Source organism: Poromitra crassiceps (genome assembly GCF_964638095.1).
Source record: "Poromitra crassiceps genome assembly, chromosome: 7".
In the NCBI taxonomy this organism is placed as follows: Eukaryota; Metazoa; Chordata; class Actinopteri; order Beryciformes; family Melamphaidae; genus Poromitra; species Poromitra crassiceps.
The window spans coordinates 34,734,595-34,759,571 of NC_139628.1; the positions used below are offsets into that span (position 1 = coordinate 34,734,595).

At 44.4% G+C, this 24,977-nt stretch overlaps 1 protein-coding gene across 2 annotated transcripts in view; it reads left to right on the forward strand.

Annotated features, from left to right (window-relative positions):
• Positions 1–24,977, forward strand: part of LOC310779111 (glucosidase 2 subunit beta-like) — a 188,214-nt gene that overhangs the window by 37,357 nt on the left and 125,880 nt on the right. For both annotated transcript variants that reach the window (XM_083639610.1, XM_083639611.1), the window contains exons 8-9: positions 213–291; positions 20,529–20,615. In XM_083639610.1, the coding sequence (XP_083495736.1) occupies positions 213–291; positions 20,529–20,615 (166 nt within the window). The remainder of the gene's footprint in view (positions 1–212; positions 292–20,528; positions 20,616–24,977) is intronic.

The window sequence follows — 24,977 nt, forward strand, 5'->3', positions numbered from 1 at the left end:
GATATTGATTATGTGCTTGAAAAAAAAGAAGAAAAAAGTATAATAAAATTGACCCTGCCTATTTTTTGTTCATTTCTTCATTTTCACTTCTAATAATTATCTCCTAATTATCTACCTTCCTTCGTTCATTTGCCCCTTGTCTGTTGTTTAACCATGTCATTTTGCTGAATCTCTTTAACACCTCTGCCATCTGTGTCTTGGGAACACCACAGCATAACAGTGGATGAGGTCCAGGCCAAAGTGGCATTCGTCCAGGATGAGGAGCGGGCTCTGTCTGACGACGAAGCGGTGGTGAGTTGTCCTGCATTCATACAACTACTGTTGTTAATTCCAGTTGTACTTAATTTGCCAACAGGAGAATGCAGTGTGCAGGTTTTCCTCCCAGCCAAACACGATTGAAAACCGAATCGAAAAAACAAAAGGATCTGTCATCTAGTTCTATGAGTTCCTACAGTAGATACAAATCTGAGTTCCTGCTAGGTCAAGAAGAGCCAGACAGAAAGGGTAGAAAAGTGTGTTATGGACACTAACGATGACCCTGGCAAGAGCTCCTGCTTCCACTCGGGTGGAGGCTTCTCCTTGTCTTGAATCCAAATGAGATCTTGAGGCACCTGGTGATTCCCAGCCTTACTAACAAACGAGTGAGCAACCAGTTACTGTGCCTACTCCATTCAAATGTGACGTTACACTATATCATGCCGTTAATCTAGCGTAAGAAGTTATGTTATACGTTAACTTCTTGCTAATGCTAATTGCTAATGCTCTTTTATGCAGAAGTTTAATTTTGTGACACACAAGCAATCACAAGAACAAGGGAGTTCTGGCGTGTGAAGGCTCACTAGTAAATGCCAGGGGTAGATCTCTTTTAAATTGATCTAGGTTTGTGTGGAGTCGACTTAAAATGCCAAACAGCCAAAGTTGCTTTCTTACATTTACATCTACCTTGCCTTCTCTGTGATTTTCTATCTTGCTTGGCTCCACTGTCATTTCCTCCACTGGGAGGACGTTGCACACATTCATTTGAAGAACTGGACGAGCGCAGTTTCCCCAACAGTGATTTTCCATCAAGCTGCAATGTGCGAGCATGTGGCTGACTGTTGAGCCTCCCTCCTACCAGGAAGCAGATATTGCACATGGGCAAAGTTAGCCCCCAAGCCTTTCTGGAAGAAGACCTTTCTGTAAGAAAGCCACGCCGCGAAATCATTTGATTGGTCGCCAAAACCGATTCCTCCCGAAAACGTGCAGCTCCCCGTTCATTCACAGAACTTCCGGGTCCAAATGATGTCATAATGATGTCATTTGGAGCAGTTTTGCCATGGTATTATTCACTATTACTGTCCCTATCATTATTTCTCTCTCTACCTTCATTCCCAGAACTTCCTGGACCAAATGACATCATAATGATCTCATCATAATGACATCATGAGAACTTTGTAGACCTCGATGACATGAAACGACATCATAACGATGTCATTTGGACCAGGAAGTTCTGTGAATGAATGGGGAGCTCTTGGTCCAGGCAAGATGGAAGGAAGTTAAACACTCATCATTTGCATATACCACTGATTCTGTAATGATGCAATAAGCTGGTTGAAAATCTACAAAGTGGCTCTTTGAATTAGCTACGTGTAAAGGATTGGCTTACAAATGTTACCTGCTGTGACATGTCATACCACCAGGCTAGTCATGGGGTTGTTTTGATGTTATTAGTATACTGTATAATGGAAAACACCTAAGCACCAAAGCTTACACTGCAACCAACATAAAAGGCTCATGGATGGGAAACAAATCAGTGCTCATATTATTTTTATTTTCCGAATGAATTTATATGCATCTGAAGAGAGTGACTGAATATGAATATGAATATACATGATTATGAAAATGCGTACTTATCTGTAATCAAAACAAAAGGTGATCAAGCTGGGCAAATTATAGACTGGGTGCCACTGAAAGTAGTTAGCAGGCAATTTACATTAGAACATTGATGTTAAGCGTTAGCAGCTTAACATCAATGTCCGAGGGCAGAGACAGTGGCACAATACAGGTTTTCTGTGTGTGACGGGGCTTAGATCAAGTCTTTTCTTTTGTATTAGTCCCATAACGTTTAGTTCCTCTTCAACTCTTCTCGCCCCCCCTGGGCATTTGCTCAGCACAAAGACGTTTCCTTGGCGGCTTGCTCGACATCACAATTGTGTTGCTGTAGCTACAGCCGGTGCATACCCTAAATATGTCGGGCTCCCATCAGGTGGATGGATAAATACCACAATGGTGGCGATAAGAAAATAACAGGCTCTCTGACTGTGCTGTTCTCTGCTTTATGATCTGCGGAGAGAGAAAGGGAAACGAAGAGTGTTTTTTTCCCTCATCACTGCTCAGTTGTGTCATGTCTGAAGACCTTGATTACTTTTCCTCCGATGGGGCCATTTTTATTTTGTGCGCTGATTCAATTTGTGTCATTTCACTTTTATTTTTTTTATTAGTCCTTTCTCTTAAGAAGCTTTGGGCTCCGCGGAAAATTCCCTTTCCACTTCAGCGGTCCAGATAATTCAAGAACAGAGAGGATTTTCAGGAGAACAATTTGATGATCAAAGGAGGCACTCCACTCTGCAGGGGAAGGGGTTCTCCTCAGTGTTCCATCATTATTTTGTTATGGCCCTCCATTCCGTCCCGGAAACCATTTTTAATGCAGACTCAAGCACCCGTATTCAAAAGGTAATCATTGTATCGAGGAGGGATTTTCTGTCACGGTCATTGAAGAATACCATCCCTATTGAATTGTCTCCCATTTCAGTACGTGTTAAACATATTACAACCCTTCTCAACAGATATCCGTTGAGTACTCAATCTTACCGTTTGCCACTAAATCAGCACATAGCAACCAAGCAGCAACCTCCGGCGTGGAAAGATGAAGCCAACACGGAAGTGCCTAAAACTGCAGTGTTGTGTATACAGCCTGGTTCAAAAACGGTTTTGTCTCTATAGCTTATTTCACTGTTCAACTTGAGTGTTTATATAATTCACCCCTACGACTGCAAAAAGAAGTCTGATTGTATAGAAGTCGATGGCAAAGTTACCCGACTCTCTCACATGAAATAGTACCTCAGTAAACACTCTCCTAATGAGTTTGGTCTCAGTCGCTAGTTTCAAGTCTTATTCAATGCAGTATGGTGTTCATTTCGTAAATTATAAAGCAGACTATGATATGCGGCTATGATATCGGGTGATCATACGGTACAGCTCGCCGATCACAGACCAACAGCAGGTGGTGCTGCTGCTCAACTCAAGGCTTCAACACGGGAGTCAAACCAATGGGTGGTGTTGTCATGGTGGCCACGTCCATATTTTTTATCCAGTCTGCGATACTGCTGTAGCAACATATTAACACACCAATTACTGGCCTGGAGGACTGCCCCCGCCTTCCAGTTAACCTTGTTGTTTCAGTTTGTCATCAAGCACAGGACAGTACATTCTCAGAGGCACTGATGTGTGACCAGGCTTGGACAGAAGCTATGTGCTGGTGAACGGAGCTGGAGGAAATTGCCTTCTCCCTAGCAATAGGCATTTGTGTGCAGAGGTGAATTTCACTTATCCATCTACGACCCGCCCGCCCCCCCTTCAAAGCCACTAACTCTCTCTAGCACAAATGGAGAGAGACTGAACGTGTTTTTTTTTTTCCCCCCGTACCGAACTTGAAAGAAATCCCCTGATGATAAAAGAAAAGAAAGAAAGTCAACCTTTGGTGTTGAAGCTCTCTTTGGTGATGATAAGAAGCGAGAAAAGTTGTGTAAATTTCTCTTTTTGAATGTGTAGATGGGGAAACTTTACTCGGAGTGTATGAAAGGTTGGGAATTCCCTAGAATAGCTTGATAGTGGGTATGGCGATCTTGCTGTTTAACTGCCTAATAATATTGGCTAACTCTCCAGAGGATCCTCTATAGGGGAGCTGACTTTTTTTTCTGTAAGAAGGCACAAATGAAGACAGTGTAGTTAATCTAATATAGTTGGGAGTTAGTGGTGCATGGACAAAGGGGGGAGGAAGCAGACTCTTAAAGATCTCATTATAAGGAGCTGCTTGGCATCCATAAGCACCTTCAAGCAATCCTGTAATGGTATTGCACTGGTATACACAATGCTCCATTTCTCAGTGAATGACGGAAAAGGAAATTGTTTGAGGCCGTACAATTGCATTGAAGCTGCGTTCTGTTTCCATTCAGGCCGGTCTGACGTCTGCATAATTGAATTTCTATACTGCGTGCTGCAAACTACAACAGCTACCATGTAAATCAATTCAAGTAAAGGTTACTCGAGAGTACCTTTAACAAACAGGATTTGTTCAGTGTGATTTGCACGCCGGACTAAAGACACAAATACGGGGGGGGGGGGGGGAGTAATTAAAACAAGAATGCATCGGGTTAATTGTTTCACAGATTAGATGGTAAAATTGTGTCGCTTTTATCTAACGGAGATCAACAGTGTGAACCCCCCCCCCCCCCCCCCCCCCCCCCATGCGTTTGCTTCATCTCTTGTTGTTTGTGGTTTGATTGACAACATCCCACAGAGCCTGAACGCACCTGCCGGCCCCACGTGACGCGTCACCTCTCCGTCACGCTCTTGATGTTCAGGACAAACACTGCTACTCACGCACACACAGACGCACACGCACACACGTCACACAACACACACACACACAGACGCACGTCGCACACACACACACACACACACACACACACACCCTGTGTCTTGGGTTGCCCTCCCTCCCTGGTCTCTACCAACCAAGGTCAGCCACTCAGCCGGGCTCTTCACACCATCTGTTTGAGCTGGTTGACATTTGGCCCTAGCCAACACTGTGGATTCTCACTTCAGAGGGCGCCGCGCGGCACATTTGCATTCTCTTCCTGTATTGTATGTCAAGAGGGCACGTTTTTGCTTCAGTTTGAGAGAGGCGAGAATAAGGATCTTGGCTGGATGTGCCAGTTAGCAGCCGGTGAATCTGAGATTTAACGATACAAATTGGATCAATGTTTGGGCTTGTCTGGTATATAATAGCTTGACTCCTGAATACCGCCATGTATTGCCAACTGCCCGACCCGTCAGGTCTTTAGTCCAGCTCGAGCCGTGACGTCAGTGGTTGCAAACTCTTCTTCTACCCAAACGACGATTTGTTTGGAGTGCGAGGTTATTACGATTAAAATCACAGCCACATGAACAGACAGGCAGACATTGCATCCTGGGCAGATGGTGGCTGATGTCTCACCAGCCTCCAGAAGGGGGCAGCAGGCCTCCAAGTTGAATGAGAGCTAATGGAAAAAGGGAAAGTCACATTCACAGGTCATTTAATCTCTTTGTTTTGTCAGGGGCTGGGCCTGCGGTGCTGCTTTTCTACCTCGCTCTCTCAGAAAGAGAGAGAGTGATCCCTCCTGTTTAAAAAAAAGAGAGCAATTCTTACCTCTTGCCTCTGAAGAATTTCCTTTCCATGTGTTTGTTGGGCTTTTTCCCCGCAAGCTCACAGTATTTCTAGGATTTATAATCTTATTGTGTTTTGTGGAGGTTTTAATGACCTGGACGGGGCTATAAGAGCAGAGTTTGTTGTATTTATTGTCTGCATCAAATTCTCTGAAATGGCTTTTTTGGAACAGCGCACACTCTTGCATCATCAGGGTACACGAGCGGTGGTGTTACGATTGCAGAGCTAAGCTGTACTTAGCATCCATGCTTACTTAACTGACTGTATGTATGGATATAGGCCTGGGTGTTGCTCAGCTAACAGTAGCTTTGCTGCTCTGATCGCGTGCACAGGCTTGACGCTTATATATCATATTGATACCGTAGCTGAGGCACAGTACACCATATGTTCACGCGGGCTACTGATTGGTATAGCACCCAAAGTAATACTTCCAGTGAGGCTGTATTATAGTGGTGTTGCAAGCATTGTGCAGCCGCACAAGGCTTATCATCACATCAACTTAAATGGTGGAGTGAGTGTGGTAGTTACAGTATATGGCCAGACTAGTGGCCATGGAAGGGTTGTGCGTGTCCATTTCTGTACCCAAACACCATTCTAGTGGTGTTGAGTCCAAAGCCCGCTGCAGCCCATACAGCAGGTTTAGTGGGTTCTGTCTGTGCTGCTCTCTCCCCCTCGGTGCCGTTCATCACCTCCCTTCACACGCCTCATGCTTTCTCATCCCCGGCTAGAGTGCTTTCAACTTATATAATGTGTAATGACAGGTTGAGACCAGAGGTGGAGTGTTACGCGGATTGTAGTGGCGAGGTGGAGAAAACTGACCTGCTAAAAACGCTGTATCGTGTCATGTTCTTCTGAGGCAGGAAGGGGGGGAGGTATGACAAGGATTTGGGTGGTTAACTGTGACATTTTTTATTTTTTTATTTTTTTTGGAACCGCAAACCTGACAGGAATGTGAAGATTCCCCCTCAGTCTGGGTCCTGGTGCCTGCCCTCTTCACCTCTAATCTCCTCCACACTCATCTTTTTGTTATGTAACCGCTGAGATTGGATGCACTCGAGGTCGCGTGGGCGGAGCAGGTAATGGAGCCAGTGGGAGGTCATAGGCGAAGGAGGGATGGGGTAAGGTGAAGGAGGTGTTGTTTTGTGCTGCTCCAACAGGCGGGGGGGGGGGGGGTTCGAGGCTTCTCAACGAGCTTGAGTACGTTCCTTGCCAAGGGTGTGTTTCGTACAACACTAGAGCCACTACAGTGGCCTTCGACAAACAATGTCCTCATGGTCAATCTATCCGTGAGCTGGTAGTCAAGATGAGCTCTACCTGGAGAGTACACTGTATGTATACACTTATGTACGCACACAAAGAGAGAAGAGAGTCTTCCTGACGCTTGACACGTCTTCAAAGTGTGTCCTGCGGGCCAATTGCGGCCCTCGGGAACGTTTCTGGTGGCCCGCGATGAGTTAGGTGACATGATGGTATTTGATCTGATTCTCGATAAGATTACTGTCTTTCGGGGTATTGATTCAATTCACTCCATGGCAAGAGGTTTCAATAGAATATAAACGATCCGCACTCAGGAAAAAAACTGTTGATTTCTTTTATTTTTCTATACGTGATGTTTGACAGTGCAGCCAAGACGTTTCGGCCAGTGCCTTCTTCAGTAGCTGCAAGTGTAACACTGCAGTTTTCCCTGAGTGCGGATCGTTTATATTCTATCCATTGGTACCAACCATGTCATGCTAGCTTGTCGAGAAGGTGGCTAAACAACGCTCCAAAGTTAGGCTAAATTTTGGCGAGCGAAAAACCATTTTCAAAGGGGTCTTCCTTTTTCACAGCCTAATGTTGGCAGGTGTGTGTGTTGTGTGCGTGTGTGTGTGTGTGTGTGTGTGTGAGTGTGTGAGTGCGAGTGCGAACGCCTGCTTTCGCCCTTTATAAATAAAGCCAGGATGTTATCATTGCCTGCTCATCAGGTTTCCGACAAGCACCCGATTGAATATTCATCACACCTGCTCACACTGAGTCTGACTCCCAAGACGCGGTGCCCCTGCCAGGAAAGCTGTGACTGTACACCTCTGTCACCACGTAACAGCTAAAAATGTCCAAGGAATCGGGGACATCTCTGTTTCCGTTGTACTGTACTGTACTGTAGGTACAGTAGCAGTCCTGGTTGGAGTGAACAGAAGTGTCGGGTGGGTGTATGACGTTATTACACGAGTACTGCGTGTTGTTTGTGGATGCACAGCTTAAGATAGCCCCATTGTTGTATTTGTTTATCTATTCAGACAGTTGGAAAATAGAAAGAGAGAGTAGGGGAGGCACAAGGGAGGGGAGGAAACTAGGCTAGTAGGGAAAGGTTTCAGAAGTACTGTAGGGGATTCAACCGCTCGACTATCTCTCGACACAAAATACATTGCGGTGTCCAAAATGTCTCTATTCTCATCATTATCACATATAGCTGATCGAAACACGATGATTGATCAAATGTAGCACACTGACAGGCTAAGGAAGTGGTCGCACACCGCTGTATTCCGAGGATAGCAGTCTGTGAGTACATTACTGAAAGTGCTGCTGTCTTGACAAGCCACCCTTAAAGCAAGCCCAGGGCAATGATTTGTATTCTTATCAGTGTTAACCACTTGACAAATACTATTGATGCTGCACTCGTGTAACTGCAGCCTGAAGAACAGGGTACATAATGTTCAGTGAACGATGTCCAACGAGAAAAGACATTGGTTTCCCATAGGACGGAGTATGCGTGTCCTCCTCCACTGATTGCACTGATCAGTGGCTTTTGTTAGCATTGCATCCATGTTATTATATGATTGAACATAGTGTAGTACGCACTACAGCAGTGTCTCAATAGCTCGCAGACTTCTTTGGAATGGTGCTATTGTCTAATCGTGCTAGCTATTTACCAGTATTCTGTATTTTATGTACTTTTAGTTCCTTTTTGCTGAGAGGTTGTAGGGACCCAAATACATTGGTTTTACAACGATGGGGTCCGGAGACCACCAGGGGTCTTTGAGGGGTTCCCAGGGGGTCCCCAGCAAATTGATGTTTTTTGTTTTTTTTATATATATATATTTCCCCCCCGATTTTTTATCCCCCATTAATGCTAATTTTTAATTGATGAGTTGTTAAACTCCACCACTGATGAGACAAAATCACCCTAATGTGAACTAAATTGGGGGATCCTTGAGATCACTGTATACATCATAGCATGTAAAACAATGAGGCCTGAACTGGACTTGCTCAAAGGTGGTCTGGGGTATTCTTACAGGCAATGTACACCAGATGCGTTACGGCTGCGTTGCGGATCCGGTAAAACCGCCGGATCGACTCTCGCCCATGTTAATAGATGGGCGATACATGCGGTACGGAAAAATGACGCACCTGTTCTATTTTTGTCGGATAGTCTGATAGATCCGTACCGGAGCCGTAGCGCATCTGTTCCGGAGCTGGTGGGCATTAGCCCTTAGCTTTTCAACTGAATCTCAAATTCAATCACATCAAATATCCTCTGACCCAAAGCGGGGTTGGTTTCGGGGAGGCGTGTGTGGCTGATTGACGACCTGTTGTTGAAGCACTCTGCTTCGTGGGGGAGAGAGAAGATGCGTTTTGAGAGGTCTCCATGGCGACCCCGCCGCACGGCGTCCACGACGATAATGACAAGCTCTCCAAGACCACAGGGTCACCAGAATAATATTTCAGCACATTTTCAGCGTTCCCCATGTTTTTCCGACTATTGTGGCACTGGCACAACCTGACATTCAGCCCGAGAATGTTTTTCCGTTTCCCCATCATCTCAGGGCTTTTGAGACCCGGGGATACGACAAAGGGATACGACACACGGAACGACAAAACGCCTGTGTCTGTCTGTCGGGTTCCGCTCTTTATCCGACTGACATTTGCTGTCTCAGGCTCATCCCGGCTCTGGAGAAGCCTGGGATCAGAGTCAGACACAGATGGCTTTTTCCTTCTGCAGTGCTGTCTAGCACCAGATTCACAAGGAGAAGCGATCGCTTGACCAGGGAGGATGCACACACTGCAACAGTGTGTTATTGTCTTCTGTAATATCTTGCCTCGCAGCGCTTTGTCCCTTTCATTTTGCATTTGCAACAACAGCCACATAATTCCATACAGTGTTCTTTTTATATCCCGCCCAAACCTATTAGCGATTAAGGCTTGCTAGCTCTGTTAGTTCACTAGACACATTTTTCAGCTCCTTGTCCCTCGAGTAAGCCAAAAGAACAGCGCCGAAATGCCTCGTGCCATTTCAGACTGACGAGGCAAAGCCAGCATGAAGGAGGAGAGGGGAGGTGTAGGTGTTAAATTGACTGGCGAGAGAGAAAAAAGCATCTGCTTTGCAATAGCTTAACAGTTGCCACAGAAGCACGCCCGCCATTGTTTCCAAACAAGAATACCCAGTTCTGTGGGCCGCGCGGAGTGGAGTGTCGCCTTCGGAGGAGATCTGCGAGAGGGAGAGAAATTGTTACATAAGGAACATTTCGAGCCATCTTCTTTTTATAGCCTTCCAGGACCTTGATCCTTTTCCTTTTTTTCCCCATAGCTACCTCAACTCCTTTCTGTTCTCCAGGCAGGTCAGAGTTAAATATGTAGGCAGAGAACAAAAGAGCGGGGATACAAGGCGACAGTCAGCAGCTGATCCAATGACGGAAATGGCACAGAGGCGAGAGGGTCCCAGGTGTAGCCCTGACTCGAGTACCACTCCAAGACGGAAGGGGGGAGGGGGGGGGGGGAGCATGGGGGCGTCATGGGAGACTGCGTCCTGCGTGACAAGCAGCCTGTTGTGTGCCTACTTCCTGACAGCAAGCAAAGAGACAGAGCACCTGACCCCCCCAACCCTCACAAAGGCAAAAGAGCACCCAGGTTTCTGTTAAGGGACAACTTTCTTGTCTCCGCTTACATTTGAGCGAAGGTAGTTTGATCAGTAAGAGGTCGCTGGTCTTGAAGGTAGTTTGACCAGTAAAAGGTTGCTGGTCTTGAAGGTAGTTTGACCAGTAAGAGGGCGCTGGTCTTGAAGGTAGTTTGAACAGTAAGAGAAGGTAGTTTGATCAGTAAGAGAAGGTAGTTTGATCTGTAGGAGGTCGCTGGTCTTGAAGGTAGTTTGATCTGTAGGAGGTCGCTGGTCTTGAAGGTAGTTTGAACAGTAAGAGAAGGTAGTTTGACCAGTAAGAGGTCACTGGTCTTGAAGGTAGTTTGACCAGTAAAAGGTTGCTGGTCTTGAAGGTAGTTTGACCAGTAAGAGGGCGCTGGTCTTGAAGGTAGTTTGAACAGTAAGAGAAGGTAGTTTGATCAGTAAGAGAAGGTAGTTTGATCTGTAGGAGGTCGCTGGTCTTGAAGGTAGTTTGATCTGTAGGAGGTCGCTGGTCTTGAAGGTAGTTTGAACAGTAAGAGAAGGTAGTTTGACCAGTAAGAGGTCACTGATCTTGAAGGTAGTTTGAACAGTAAGAGAAGGTAGTTTGACCAGTAAGAGGTCACTGATCTTGAAGGTAGTTTGATCAGTAAGAGAAGGTAATTTGACCAGTAAGAGGTCACTGATCTTGAAGGTAGTTTGATCAGTAAGAGAAGGTAGTTTGACCAGTAAGAGGTCACTGATCTTGAAGGTAGTTTGATCAGTAAGAGAAGGTAGTTTGACCAGTAAGAGGTCACTGATCTTGAAGGTAGTTTGATCAGTAAGAGAAGGTAGTTTGACCAGTAAGAGGTCACTGATCTTGAAGGTAGTTTGATCAGTAAGAGAAGGTAGTTTGACCAGTAAGAGGTCACTGATCTTGAAGGTAGTTTGATCAGTAAGAGAAGGTAGTTTGACCAGTAAGAGGTCACTGATCTTGAAGGTAGTTTGATCAGTAAGAGAAGGTAGTTTGACCAGTAAGAGGTCACTGATCTTGAAGGTAGTTTGATCAGTAAGAGAAGGTAGTTTGACCAGTAAGATGTCACTGATCTTGAAGGTAGTTTGATCAGTAAGAGTTCGCTGGTCTTGGTCAGCTGCCTCCAGGGAGGCTTCTGCTGACTGGAAAGCCAGAGTGCCATGGGATGCCATTTTTTGTATCCAACGCAAATTTGAAATATATTACCTACAGTACCTGTTCAGGTACTTTATTATACAGTATATAACTCCACGTGCAATGATGTAAAAAAAATCAATCAAATCGTAGCAGCTTGCAGATGTCCTATATTGATTGCTGTAAGGTGCTAAAGCTGAAACTAACTTGTTGATTATATCTATGACCGTGTCAGCCATGATGTTAGTGCTCGTCGTTAGACATTACAGTGAAGGGCGATTACTGTAATTATCCGCTAGATTCAAATCCTCAAGGCTTCAAAACAAACCCCTAAATTATATTAGCATTTGATCGAACATGACTTCGACTCCCTACTTGAGTGCTCTCATTTTGAATAGAGAGAACCTGTGATGCAACCTTGTTTTTACAAGTAGAGAGATCAATTGTCACAAGGTTGCAACCTGCCGTTTTGAGTTGCGGGGTCAATTTCAGGATCAGGTCATTTTTGAGTCAAGAGAAGAGCGATGGGAGCCCTCGCCTCCTCTCTCTGCACCGCACACACTTTCCCACAACCCTGAAGTTGATGCATGTTTTATAACGAGGGCAGTGGTGCCTGGAGAAGTGGGTATACAATTAATTTATGCCCCCCCGTCCCCCCGTTTTTTTTAAGCAGCCCATCCCAGCACCCTTTATTACAGTGACATGTAAGACTACTCTATTTAGTTCACCAAAAAATGGGCCAGTAGTTTTTGCACATTGTCGCTTAACTTCTACTGCTTGACTTCAGAGAGTAAGGATTATTACCTAACCTGGAGATGTGTTAGTCATTTCACATAACCACATCGCTGTGACATGGCTCCTTATCACAAGGATGGCACTTAGGAGATAGGCATCACTTTTATGGCATCAACAACATCTTTAGCAAAATTGTATTAATTTGTACACATTGAGTCACCTGAACTCTGTTGGTCTGTCTCCTCTAATCTGTGACTCCTGCCTCCATTTGGCTCTGTTAAACAGATCAGTGCATGTATTCAGAAGTGACAGAACTGATGGCTGTCTATAGGAGACTTTTTAAATTACTATATACAAGTTGAACTCAAAGATAATATGTGATTATTAGTGGGTATACTCCGTATACCTGCATATACCCGCCTGCACTATGCCTGTCTTCGACTCAGAATTTTGTGAGTCGAATCAGATTTTGCTGTTAAATACGAATATTCGACTATTCTTTTTTCCTTCTTCCTGTTTTTAATAAGACAATCTGGCAATCAGAAAATCCATTGGCATGAGCTTGTTTGTTTAATTGGGACTTGGTTTTACTGTATTAATAGGCTGATAGATACTTATAATAAAATAGGCTATATTTCACAATCTATTGGTATGGGGGAAACCAAGCAATTTGATGGAAAATCAGACATTCCGCACCCCCATGTAGCCGGAATGGAACGATCCTTCTTTCATAACCACATTTTGCGACTATTCGACTCTGAGATTGACAGTGGAATCAGGCTCCTTTGAAGGAATCGTCGACTATTTGGGCTCACCCTACCCTGCACTGCCACTGAACGAGGGTTCTAGTCACAATCTAAAGGCAGACATGGTCTCATGCTTGTATGCTCCAAATCTCCTGTCTGTGTGTGTGTGTTTTTTTTTGTTGCCGTTCTACCTCTCTTTGGGCCGTGTGCTTGTGTTCTCCTGTGGACTTAAGTCAGGATCAGTATTCACCCTGACTCCCTCCCTCTGGCTTCCTTTCTCTCACGCACTCCCCTCACTCCCTCTACAGAATGACATTTATTAATTAAATATGGTGTACTGCCGCAGGACGCGCTTCCCCTTCCACTATCTCCAGACACTAATAATTACATTGGCATTTAGCTCTGTGATAAGCCGACCCTATGGCCTTTCTGAAATGTTCCCTGGGCCCGGATACTGAGTCAAATGTAGACCAATGCGAGGCGGTACATCGATCCAGCTGCCGCTCTTCTCGCCTTTATGTTAAGGGGAAGAGGCGATTGTTTAATAGCATGAGATAAAATAATCCATAGATATCTCAAGTAAATACCTGGCTTTTATACCATTAAAGCGTAAAGGTGAGCCTTGCTGTGTAGACGCTGTTATCCTGTATGTAGGTCTGCTGTTTTTATCAAGTCAGAGCTGATGCACATTTCTACAGGTAACTGCCCACAACACAAACTGACTCATTCAGTTACAGTCAACAGATTTGTCGTTGCCGTGAAACTTGCTTCTCCGTAGCTTTACAGGCATTGTACGCCAGATGCGTTAACGGCTGCGTTGCGGATCCGCGATCGACTCTCGTCCATGTTAATAGATGGGCGATACATGCGCTACGGAAAAATTACACACCTGTTCTATTTTTGTCGGATCCCGCATACGTCTGACACATTACATGAGTGTGGATCTGTTCGCAGCCGTACGGTCCGGAGCCGTACCGCATCTGTTCCAGAGGCAGTGTACATTAGCCCTTAAAGTTTGAAGTTTGCTTTTTCATACTGGGCTTACTCCTGATACTTTGCTGCTGCGAAAATATATATATTTTCCTTTTCACTATTACCTTCATTGTACCTCTCTTTCCTTTGTCCATGTGCCAGTTTACATTGCAATGTTTTGTTGTTAAAGTTTGGGGTCCGTTTAATGCTTAAAATAATGGATGCATAGAGGATGGATGGAGGATGGATGGATGATGGATGGTCTATTTTCCCCCCAGCCACATTATTACAATGTTACTACCAATACAATCGTGTCACTTGAAAGGAACAGCACTGCTGTTTTATAGATAATTTTGCACCACTCAGTTTGCATTGATTATGTCCTGAGTGATAAGGTCAAACCAAGATCTATTTGGAGGTTCAATCTGACTGGAATCGTATGAGCACTGAATCATAATGTGGCTTTGAATGACATACCCTGAGACATGTTACACCAGTCTATGTGGGTCTGAAGTAGCAGAGAAATGATAGGGAGGGATAAGCCCAAAAACTCAATTACTTTAGTATTTCCCTTCAACATTATGCCGTAGCAGATCGAGCTTAAATTACCCAAAAAGCTTCTTTAGAGGGTTACGTTTGATTTTGCTTTACCTAATTACTTTGCCTCAGGTGGCCTAATCATGCTTGTACATTGCAAGATTATAATGTGGCTTATCAGCTTGAGGGACGTATCAATTGATGCTTAAATCACGATTACTGTAAACATGCATTTAGTTTGCAAAAGGCTCCCTAGCAACACTTACAGATGAATAAATTGTCAGGAAATAGCCTGCCACCGCTTTCTTCAATTCTCTGCCATCATTTCCCCAGGATTCATTTTTATACGCCACTGCTTCCCTTCCTCATACAACAAGAACAAATGAAGAAGTGCCTAGAGACCGTATCTTGTTTTCTTGACAAATAGTCATTTGCTGTAATTTTGGCACATTTCACATCTTTCACGCGGCTAATTTTATTTCTCAAAAAAGCCGTACAATAGCTTCACTTTCCTACAGCTAGGGATTTAGTTTTCCGCTGCTTGGGTAGGAGAATATAATTCGACAATCCACTGCGAGGCAATCAGCCCAGTTTGGTTTGCCTGAATAATCTCTGATCGCAAAATGAAACTTGGGGAGGGAAAGGGATTGGAGCCTAGCTTGTTCCAGCCTGGCACGAGCCCAAATGGCCAGGGAAGGTACGGGTCGGGTGGAAATCATCTGGGCTTCAAATTGGACCTTTGCACTCCGGGGATAGTATGTGCCATTCAGTATCAGCTAAGATGATCAGTGTTGCACCTTGGGAAATCTCCCAATGAGTTCTATTATTTTGGTCTGTCGAGGCCCGGGGCCCGAAAGGGGGGATCACTCGTTAGCGCGCTGCTATCTGAACAACACGCTATGTGTGGCACTGGAGACCGAATAGAGCGGATAGGATAATGCGCTGAAAACCCGACTTGGGATGGCAAAGAGAGGCTTGGATATGGAATACTGAGATAAGGAGGATTTCTAACAACCATACTGTACAGCCCAACTGGCATATCTATTCAATATGTGACTTTATGCCCGAGTGTGTGCACACACACTACGCGCACACACCGCCAGGCACTATATGCACTTTAATACTGTGTGGGAGCGTTAATATTTTCTCTTGTGTGGGTTCATGGTAATTCAGTGTCATCTTTTTGTTTGTGCTGTTTCCACATATGCAAGGTGATACATTTCATAACTCTAGCTAGAAACTCAATACGGTCTTGCCAGGTGGATGTGAGTGGTATTTGTATATGTAGATCTACACTGCCGGGGATTAGCTAGCTATCAAATAACATAGCACACTATGTAACTATGTTATTTGATCTCCCCTCTAGCTGTAAGGCAATAGCTTTGCGTACGGTTTTATCATCTTTCTCGTTAGTTTGACTAAATAAAGTGTCAAGCTTATACTGTGTATGTCAAAACGGTGGACGAATCACTAACAGCAGTCAAATCCCTCAGAAATTGCAGTTCAATATCCAAGGTACAACCTCTGACTATACTATACTATAACAGTCACCATGCCTACATACAATTTGACTATGTTACAGTGAATTTGTTGTTTAATTTTCCTACAAATATAGCATTTCAGTCTGCAAACATCACCTGATTCCCCTATTAGACCTCTGGTTCTATATTTCAACCAGAGCAAAGGGACCAATTTGCAGTTACCCAGATCCAGGTTGTCTTCAACTATTAATTTCATATATTAATAAATTAACATGAATGAGGTGGAAGCGCATTACAGTTGTATGCTGAGGGATTGGAAAAGGTTAGAATTAGTTCCCCAATTTACTTTCAGTCTTAAACTGTTGGCCCAGCAAGCAAAAATCATTTGTATCCGTTTCAATGTTGATATAAACAATAGGAACAATATGAAGATGGCTGCAACCAGCAACCATGAGTCTATTGTTTTACACTCTGACAGTTGCAATGACATTATCACACTCGTTTCACATAGAACCATTGTACTGTAATCATTGTAACCAGTGTAGTAAGTTGCAGATAGTAACTTAAATGTATGATATTGCTATTATTTCCTGATATCATGGCCTGAAGGGGTGGATGCAAATAAGACCTTTGCTCATTGATAGTAATCTGATTACTTTAACGAGCATCAAGCTTAAAGGAATAGTTCATCCAAAAATGAAAATTCTCTCATCATCTACACACCCTCATGCCAAAAGAAACACAGGTGAAGTTTGTTAGAAAAACAAAAACAGCCAAACAATCACACTGAATAAAAAGACATACACTATTGTTTGTGGCAAATCAATAAGCTGTAGTTGAGATTTACACTAAATTATGGTGTAAATAGGTCTTTTGAAACTCTGAAGTAGATGAGTAGATGACAGACTTTTCATTTTTGGGTGAAATGTCAAGATCAAGATTATTTTAATTTGTCCCGAGGGAAATTTGTCTTGGACATACAGGCTGCCACATAGGTACACAGTGCCATAACAAAAACAAAAACAACAACAAAAAACAATAGTGCATAGCACACCAGTGCCGACATGTGCAAACACACAACCAAAGTGCAAACATCAATAATTTACAGTACAATCAACAATACATTACCTATGACCTGAGTTTAGGAGACTGACTGATATGGGGATGATTTGTATCTGTGCCTTTAAGATGCAACGAGTAAAAACACGGCGACTGAATACTGCATAACAAACGCTGAACCTCAGCCTCAAACAAAACTCGCAACTAATTACCTCTCTGCACAGAGAATATTTCTATGCATTTCAAGCACATCAATTCCATAGGCTTTTGAAAAGAGTGACCTAAGCACAAAAATACCCCCCCCCCTCCCCCCGCTGTTAGTCCGGGGTGATTCGCAGCACCTGCCTCCCCGTCCGAATGTCCAGAGCCCTGTACTACGAAACTAGTTTAACACCTTAAGTGCCATAGCCGAAATAATTCGTCTTACATAATCCAACGCTTAAGTGCCAGAGCCGAGTTTACTCGTCTTACATAAACATTTTTTTTTTTTGACGGTGGGACATCAATCAACAACTTTTACATCTTCGAGATCACTATTGGAGCAAGATAATGTGTATAATCTATTTTACCGACCCACTAAGTGTTGACAGTGCTCCCCCAGACGACCGAAATCAAAGAAAAAACTGCCGCGGGACCAAGCCGTTCAAGGAAATGCCGTGGCGATTTTACAGTAATCCATTCAAGACTTGTCTTGCCTGAGAGCGGCCGCGCACCGGCAGCAGCACACAGAGAGCGGAGAGCGATTTGCAAAATAGATCATAGGTGAAACACACTTTGAAACACCTCAGAAAGGCCAGAATCAACATCTGCCCATCGCCCACGCATTCCCCGGCCCATCTTGACTCGCACAAGGAGCGTCCGCACGCAGGCAAGCAGGCAGGCAGGCACACAGGCAGGCAGCAGCAAAAGCGCTTCTGACACGCCCGCTGTACAGCCAGGAGGAAGGAGGAGAAGACACACGGAGGGAGGAGTTTGAATGAGAGGGGTGTTTCCTGTTGTTATGGAGGAAATTACTGTTCAAAACTATTGTTTAGAATGTCTGACGGTCTTACTGATGCCAAAAATGAATGGTTAAAGTGACTGTTTCACAAAAAGCCATTTATCTCTGAATAAATTTCCAGACGCTGAAACCATGCTGTACTCAACGGCTAATATCTACATAACTACTAACTCTGCAAACTAACTCTTTTAGACAGAGAAAGCACACATTCTATTAGTTATTTTTAGATGATTGGTGTTCATGAATTCTTAACAGAAAAGAATCCTCGGCTGTTGTAAAATGAGCCAGAATCGTCAAAAACACCCCTGGCACAACTTACCTACAGGAATGAAAACATGGCTGGCATTCAATGTGTTAACAGATCCGCGATAAGTCCCTTTGATCTGGTTTGACTGAACAGGATCAAAGCTATCTAGTTAACTGATACTACGACGCTGGTTTTTTACTAGGTAAGTGGACCTGGGATCTGCCTGTGCACGCGCACGTTTTTCGCTCGTGCACAGGCGCGCGTCCACGCGAAAGAGGTGCGGTAGCCAATCACATTATGAACAGCTGAGTTGATCCACGCCCACACCCATTTCCACACCCATTTCCTCGTTCCATGAAAGCGCAGTGCATGATCAGAGTTTTAGCGGATATTTAATGTATCCGCGATTTAATGTCAGAATGAAAATCCGCGTTGGATAGTCTGCTGAAGGGCTGTCTAAAGCAGCAGCTTGTATTCACATCAGTCATTTGATTTACTTCGATCAGCGATTTCTGTCTGATACAGCTGCATACATTGATACAGCAGCAACAAATGTAATCTCAGTCTATACATTTCCACAATCTGTAAGCCTATTTAGACCATAGATTTAGAAACGCATGCTCAATGAATAATGATCTCTATCACTCATGTGTGTGGTTGCACTGATCGAATAATTCATATATAAAATAGCCTAGTATAAAGCCTAATAGCCTACTATAAAAGAGAAAACTGCTGAACTGAATTGAGACGATGCGAATTTTCTGGCATGTAGGAGAATATCACCCTCACTCCATTTGAGGGTCCAATCATGATATGCGCCGCGGTGATTAATAGTGATCATATTTCTCCACGCATCGTTGAGCTGTTAAGACATAAAGTGGTAAGTAGGCTTAATTTAATTATGTAGCCTACAGAGCCACAAATGTTTTTCTTGTTATATTCTCAGTTGACTGCAATCTATTTTTCATATGGCGATCTTATATGAACGGTGAGTGACTCCAGAGAGCCGATTATATGGGTCTGTCATGGATTTTGATCTTATCCTCTGAAGCTAACCTGGTCGCGACCAGGTTAGCTTTGCAGCGTCAGTTGCCATGGTGATTGAAAGTTAACTTGCTTTGTAGTACGGCTAAACCAGGTTTAAACTCAAACTTACTCGGATAAGGCATTAAACTAGCTTCGTAGTACAGGCTACAGGTCCGCAGTTGTGTTTGTTAGCGTTAGCTTAATTGTGCATAGTATCTAAAGGTCGGCGCCTGCTGTGATCCATTGCTGCCAAAATGGCTTCCAGGGGGACACGGTTTCACATGAATAAACAACAGAGAGAGAGAGCTGTACCACCTACAGTAGCACCCCTCTGTCCCCCATCCCTTACCTCCACCCCTCTGTCCCCCATCCCTTACCTCCACCCCTCTGTCCCCCATCCCTTACCTCCACCCCTCTGTCCCCCATCCCTTACCTCCACCCCTCTGTCCCCCATCCCTTACCTCCACCCCTCTGTCCCCCATCCCTTACCTCCCCGAAGTGTGGCGGCGTCACATTCGGCTGTGCACGGCCCCCCGATGACTGATGGGCATCCACTGGTGGTAGAGGCATCGCCTCGCTGACTTCCATTTCAGCTGGCACAAGGCGGGCAGATTAATTCCCGCTGTCAGTTTCCCCCCTCTTTTCTGCAGAAGCCTATGTTTATTCAGATAGGAGGAATGGTGTGTTTGTCCTCCACTGAATTAAAACATGCAGTATATCTGTATAACTACAGCCTTCGCTATGATGAATGGTATTTGACTCCTATACGCAGTAAACTTCTCCGTTTGGCTGTAAAAAGCTGATTTAATGAGAGAGTGACTTGAATAGATAAGCAGATATGGCAGCGGGGATATTGGGGCGGCGCAGCTGAATGGGGAGATGGATGGTGAGCAGTTTATTATCAGTTATGTAACGCACTTTTTTTATAAGCCCGTACCTGCGGGGCCGGGCCGGCCGGCGCTGCTGCTGCTGCTGCTGCTGTGCAATAGACGAGATTGCGAGTATATGCATGAGGGTCGCACGCGCGTGTCCAAAGTGCGAAAGAGAGTCGAAATGTGCGTGCTCCAGGGGCGGGATTTGGTCAGAAGGTATGCAAATTGTAGTTTTGTGTTTGTGTTTTGGTGAAGCAGCCTGGAGTGCGGTTCATTGTAATGTGTCAGGACTATCGGGATAGTGTCGGTGCTGTGCTCTTTCTTGATCGTTTTTTTTTGCACTCTCACTGATCAGTATCTTCTCCCCCTCAGGCTTTGCTGGGAGGAGGCCGCCAGATGGATCTGTCCATGTTTCAACACACACTCTGGGACAGTCTGAGAGCTGGGGACAGTGTTAAGGTGTGCTCCATCATCCTTTACCCCCCTTCCCCCTCTTCCACTTGTCCTTCCCTCAGCTCCTTTTCCCATCAATACTCCCCTAGCCAGCTATATTCCTTGTTCCTACCTTTATACTGCCTTATGTTGCTTTATTTCTTTTCCTCGCCTTTTTCCTCACTCTTACATTTTCTGTCCCCTCCTTCACTGTTTATTCATCCAGATTACATTCCTCTTACCGTAACCTGGCTCTGTTTTGTTTTTTTCATACAGTAATCCATATACCCATCACCTCTATCCACTGACTCTGCTTAGAAACGTATTCTTAACAATGACCACAAAATACAGGCAGGGAGAATAACATTCTCAAAAGAACAAATCCATACAAAGAATACTTTTGTTGATTGTCTGTGTGTGTTGTTCTTATTATATTATTGTTACATCTTATTCTGTGCATATTAACTGGCCAAATGTAGACAACATCACTTCAAGGTATTTCCAACACATCTAACATGGAGTATGATAGTGAATCAAATAGTAGACAAAGATGCACCAAATAAGAAGACATGGATGTTGACGTGGATAAGATTATAGACTCCCATTTCTTCCTGTGGGGGGGTCAGGTGATTGACAGTCGGCAGAGTGTTAAGATAATGTGTGCATTGATATGAACACATTGTACTCTGGCACAATTCAATAACAATATAAAAGAAACTTCAACAAAATCACATTAAGTCTTTGGCGCTGTAAGTCGGCAAGTGAAATGAATGTTGCTTTGTGATGTCACAAAGTTGCGGAAGACAAAATGGCTCATTTGGAGGTATTTTCTCCGTACACGGCTGTTGTGGATTTATCTGGGGGCCATGTGTTTTGAGACATCCATGACGTTTATATATACTATTAGCACCCCCGAGTCCTTTATAAACAAAGACGTGAGTAAAAACCACTTAACTTGAGTATGTCCAAAATCTGGATTACTCCATAGCTGTAAACATTGCCATTGGTTATTATGACTGTGGTTTATTATCACTGGGAAGCAGTGATATGCATCTAGTCACCAGAGTCTGTTAACATTTATCTCGTGGGTCTGTCCTACCTTAACAGACCTCATAGTACCTTCCTCTCTCGAGTCAGTGTTACCATAGCATCCCTAAAACTCCTGGAGCGTACTTCCATAAACCCCTTGTTTTCCGTGCGACAGCCGAGGCCTCGGAGAAGAGGGCAAAGCCTCCCCGTCTCCTGAAGCGAAGGCGCGGAGCGTGCGAGATAGCATCCTTTCATTTCCTCTGCTACCAGATCAAAAGATGAGAGGGAAGGGACGAACGTGAGGCCCATCGCCTTGGCGGCCGTGATTGAGTCCCTTCGCTAAACCACAGAGAGAATCCGGTCAAATAACCCACTCCGACGATAAGAAGCCAGTCATTCCGTAGACAAAAACACCGGGGGTTCAGATCAGATTTCACCATCCGCCTGGTTTATCTTGGCGTGCGTTGCCCCATCATGAAATGAGAATAATAAGTAATCTCTTGTCCCTCGTCTTTTCACGAAAACACCATTCAAATACACACACGCACGTTCGTTTTTATTATTTATTATTTTTACTCGATTTGTTTTCACGCTGTCTGTGCTTTTGTCCCGTGTGAAAAATGGAGTTGATTCATGCATGATATTGTATGAGCAATAGAGAACAAACTGCAAACTTGCTTGTACATGCTTGTCAAGTATACATAAATGATTAACGTAGAGATCATTTACTGTGTCCGTGCATCTGAAGGGTTTCTTCCCTTACTGTAGGCAGCGTGTGCGTCTCTGTATGGCACTCCAGCATCACTAGGACACTTAATCTGCCTATGAGTGGCTTTGGTGGCCTCTTGACGCTCTGTGTTTCCATAGCTTTCTTAAATCCATGCTATGCTTTATAGTCTTATTCAAAAGCATCCACAGCCTCACTTTCCCCCCATATATACACATCGCCATTTTCTTTCATTTTCCTCAGACGCCTGAATCAGAAATCCTGATAGAGAAGAATGATGTCTTGTAGAATGTATTGTATTAAGAATGCTGACAGATCTGACCTTTTCACACGTACAAAGGGACTGTGTGGGCCCCTGGGTCTAATTGTGTCATGTTGAAGCCTTGAGCGGTTAGGTAGCTGTGGCGGCTAATGGCGCGTTTCCACTGCACTCTCCGTACCGCGTTACGTCCCGTTGCATAACGCGCACCCCGGCAACCGGGGGGGCCGTCGCGAAACACAACAATGGCCATGACAGCAGCCGCTCCTGTTTCCAAAGCAAACATTGCTAATGACTCACTGCGTGTCTCATACTGTACAGCCCAATTAGAAGAGAATGACTCAACCCTTTCTCAAATGTTCTATATGACTTTAAGATGGCCTACTTTGTCTTATCAAAAGGCTACAGTGTGCTTTATGGCAGAGTCCTACTGGTCTCTCCTAGTTAACCCCCCATCCTAACCCGCTGTACCAGTTAGTTAACCCCCCATCCTAACCCGCTGTACCAGTTAGTTAACCCCCCATCCTAACCCGCTGTACCAGTTAGTTAACCTCCCATCCTAACCCGCTGTACCAGTTTTCATCTGCCCTGGATCGTTTCCATTCTTTGCATTCACAGGGTTTGAATTATACATGAACACATAAATATTTGTTCTTGTTTTCCTATCAGCACAAAAGACGTGATGTTTGCAAATGATATCAGTGGTTAGAATCATCATCATCATCATCATCATCAGTATATAAAAGGGAGCTCAGGCTCTGTCTGTTTCTCCGTTTCTCTGTCCCACTGATGACATCATCAGTGATGTCATAGATCCCACTGATGACATCATCAGTGATGTCATAAATTGACTCACTCACACACAAAGTCCCAGTGAGGATGTCATCAGTGATGTGATCAGGTCTGAGGCTCACAAGAGAGACATGGGGAGGCTCATGAGAGAGGAGGGCGAGAGAGAGAGAGAGGGGTAGAGAGACAGAGGGAGAGAGAGAGGGGGAGAGAGACTGGGGGAGAGAGAGAGAGAGGGAGGGGGGGAGAGACTGAGGGAGGGGGAGAGACTGAGGGAGAGAGAGAGAGAGACATTGTGTGTGCGCCAGTAGGGCAGGCAAGGCCACACAGCAGCCAAGCTGCGGGCAAGGCCGCGCAGCGCCCGAGCTGTGAATGTGAATGTGCCGAGCTTTGAGTGACTCAAAGGAGTCAATGAGGGGTGATGCGAGGCGAGTGCTCTACCCTCAGTGCCTCGAAGCAGAGCGAGACATCCGTCTGCAAAATACAGTCATGTATTTTACCGGACAAATCTAAAACATACAGTACTGGTGACTCTGATGAAGACACATGTGGTGTTGAAACGTTAGTCCTCTACTCTGCACCTCAATAAAAGCTATCTAAATGGTCCCAGTTGCTCCAGTTTTCTTCATTCTACTTTGTTACAGTACAGCCTCCTTCTCCCTGAGGGAGAGTGCTGGCTGCCCGCCTTGAAGCGTGCGACGAGACACGGTAAATAGCGATATTCCTGAAATGCGAGTTAACGAGCCAGTTACATGTCCTTTGCATTCTACATTAAATTAAGATATTACCGTTCGTTTTATTTTGTATGTTACATACTTATTCGCTAAGTATATTAACATTTATGGGCTAGAAAAGTCTGCCCGTGTACTGTAGGCAGCCATGTTGCCTGCTCGGAATTTTCTCCTAGCCATGAAAATTGATTGACAGCTGTCATATCATGATATTATTGGTTGAAATTCGGTTGAAATTTGATAGCACTAGCTGATGGAAGCTCACTGTAGATGTAGAAGACATGGTTGATTTTGAAAAACCAAAGAAATTGGATTTTTGTAATTTTATGGCATACATCGTTAAATAGGGTGCACTCTATGACCAGGGGTGTGATCTAAAATAGTTAAAAAGACATTTTTCATTTCAGTTCGACTTTAAAGGATAATTCTGGTTACTTTCACCCCGGACCCTTATTCTCCTGGCTTTTGCCATCATGATGATTGATTGTGTTCAAAATGATGTCCCTTACTGCAGTCTAGAGAGCTTTAGAGTGCTGCTCTGCACACAATAAAGGGGCAAAGCGAGCTCCAACAGTTGAACCCAAAGCACAATGACAGTGTTAACTTAAAGTGTTGTGACTCCGGGAGATAGTTCATAATGTGCTCCATTACTTAAGGGGCTTGGGCTTCCACGTGGAGAAATGTGTCTGCGTCTTCAGCTAAGTGGCTCAATATTTAGGCAAAGAACAAGGTTAATTGGCCCTGCCTTTAAACTGTGTCATTCATCTCATGTATAGAAAAACGATTTGCAGAGTAACAACCTCTAATTGTCATCTTTACAGGGACTAAACATACAGATGGTGCTTCTAAATGGA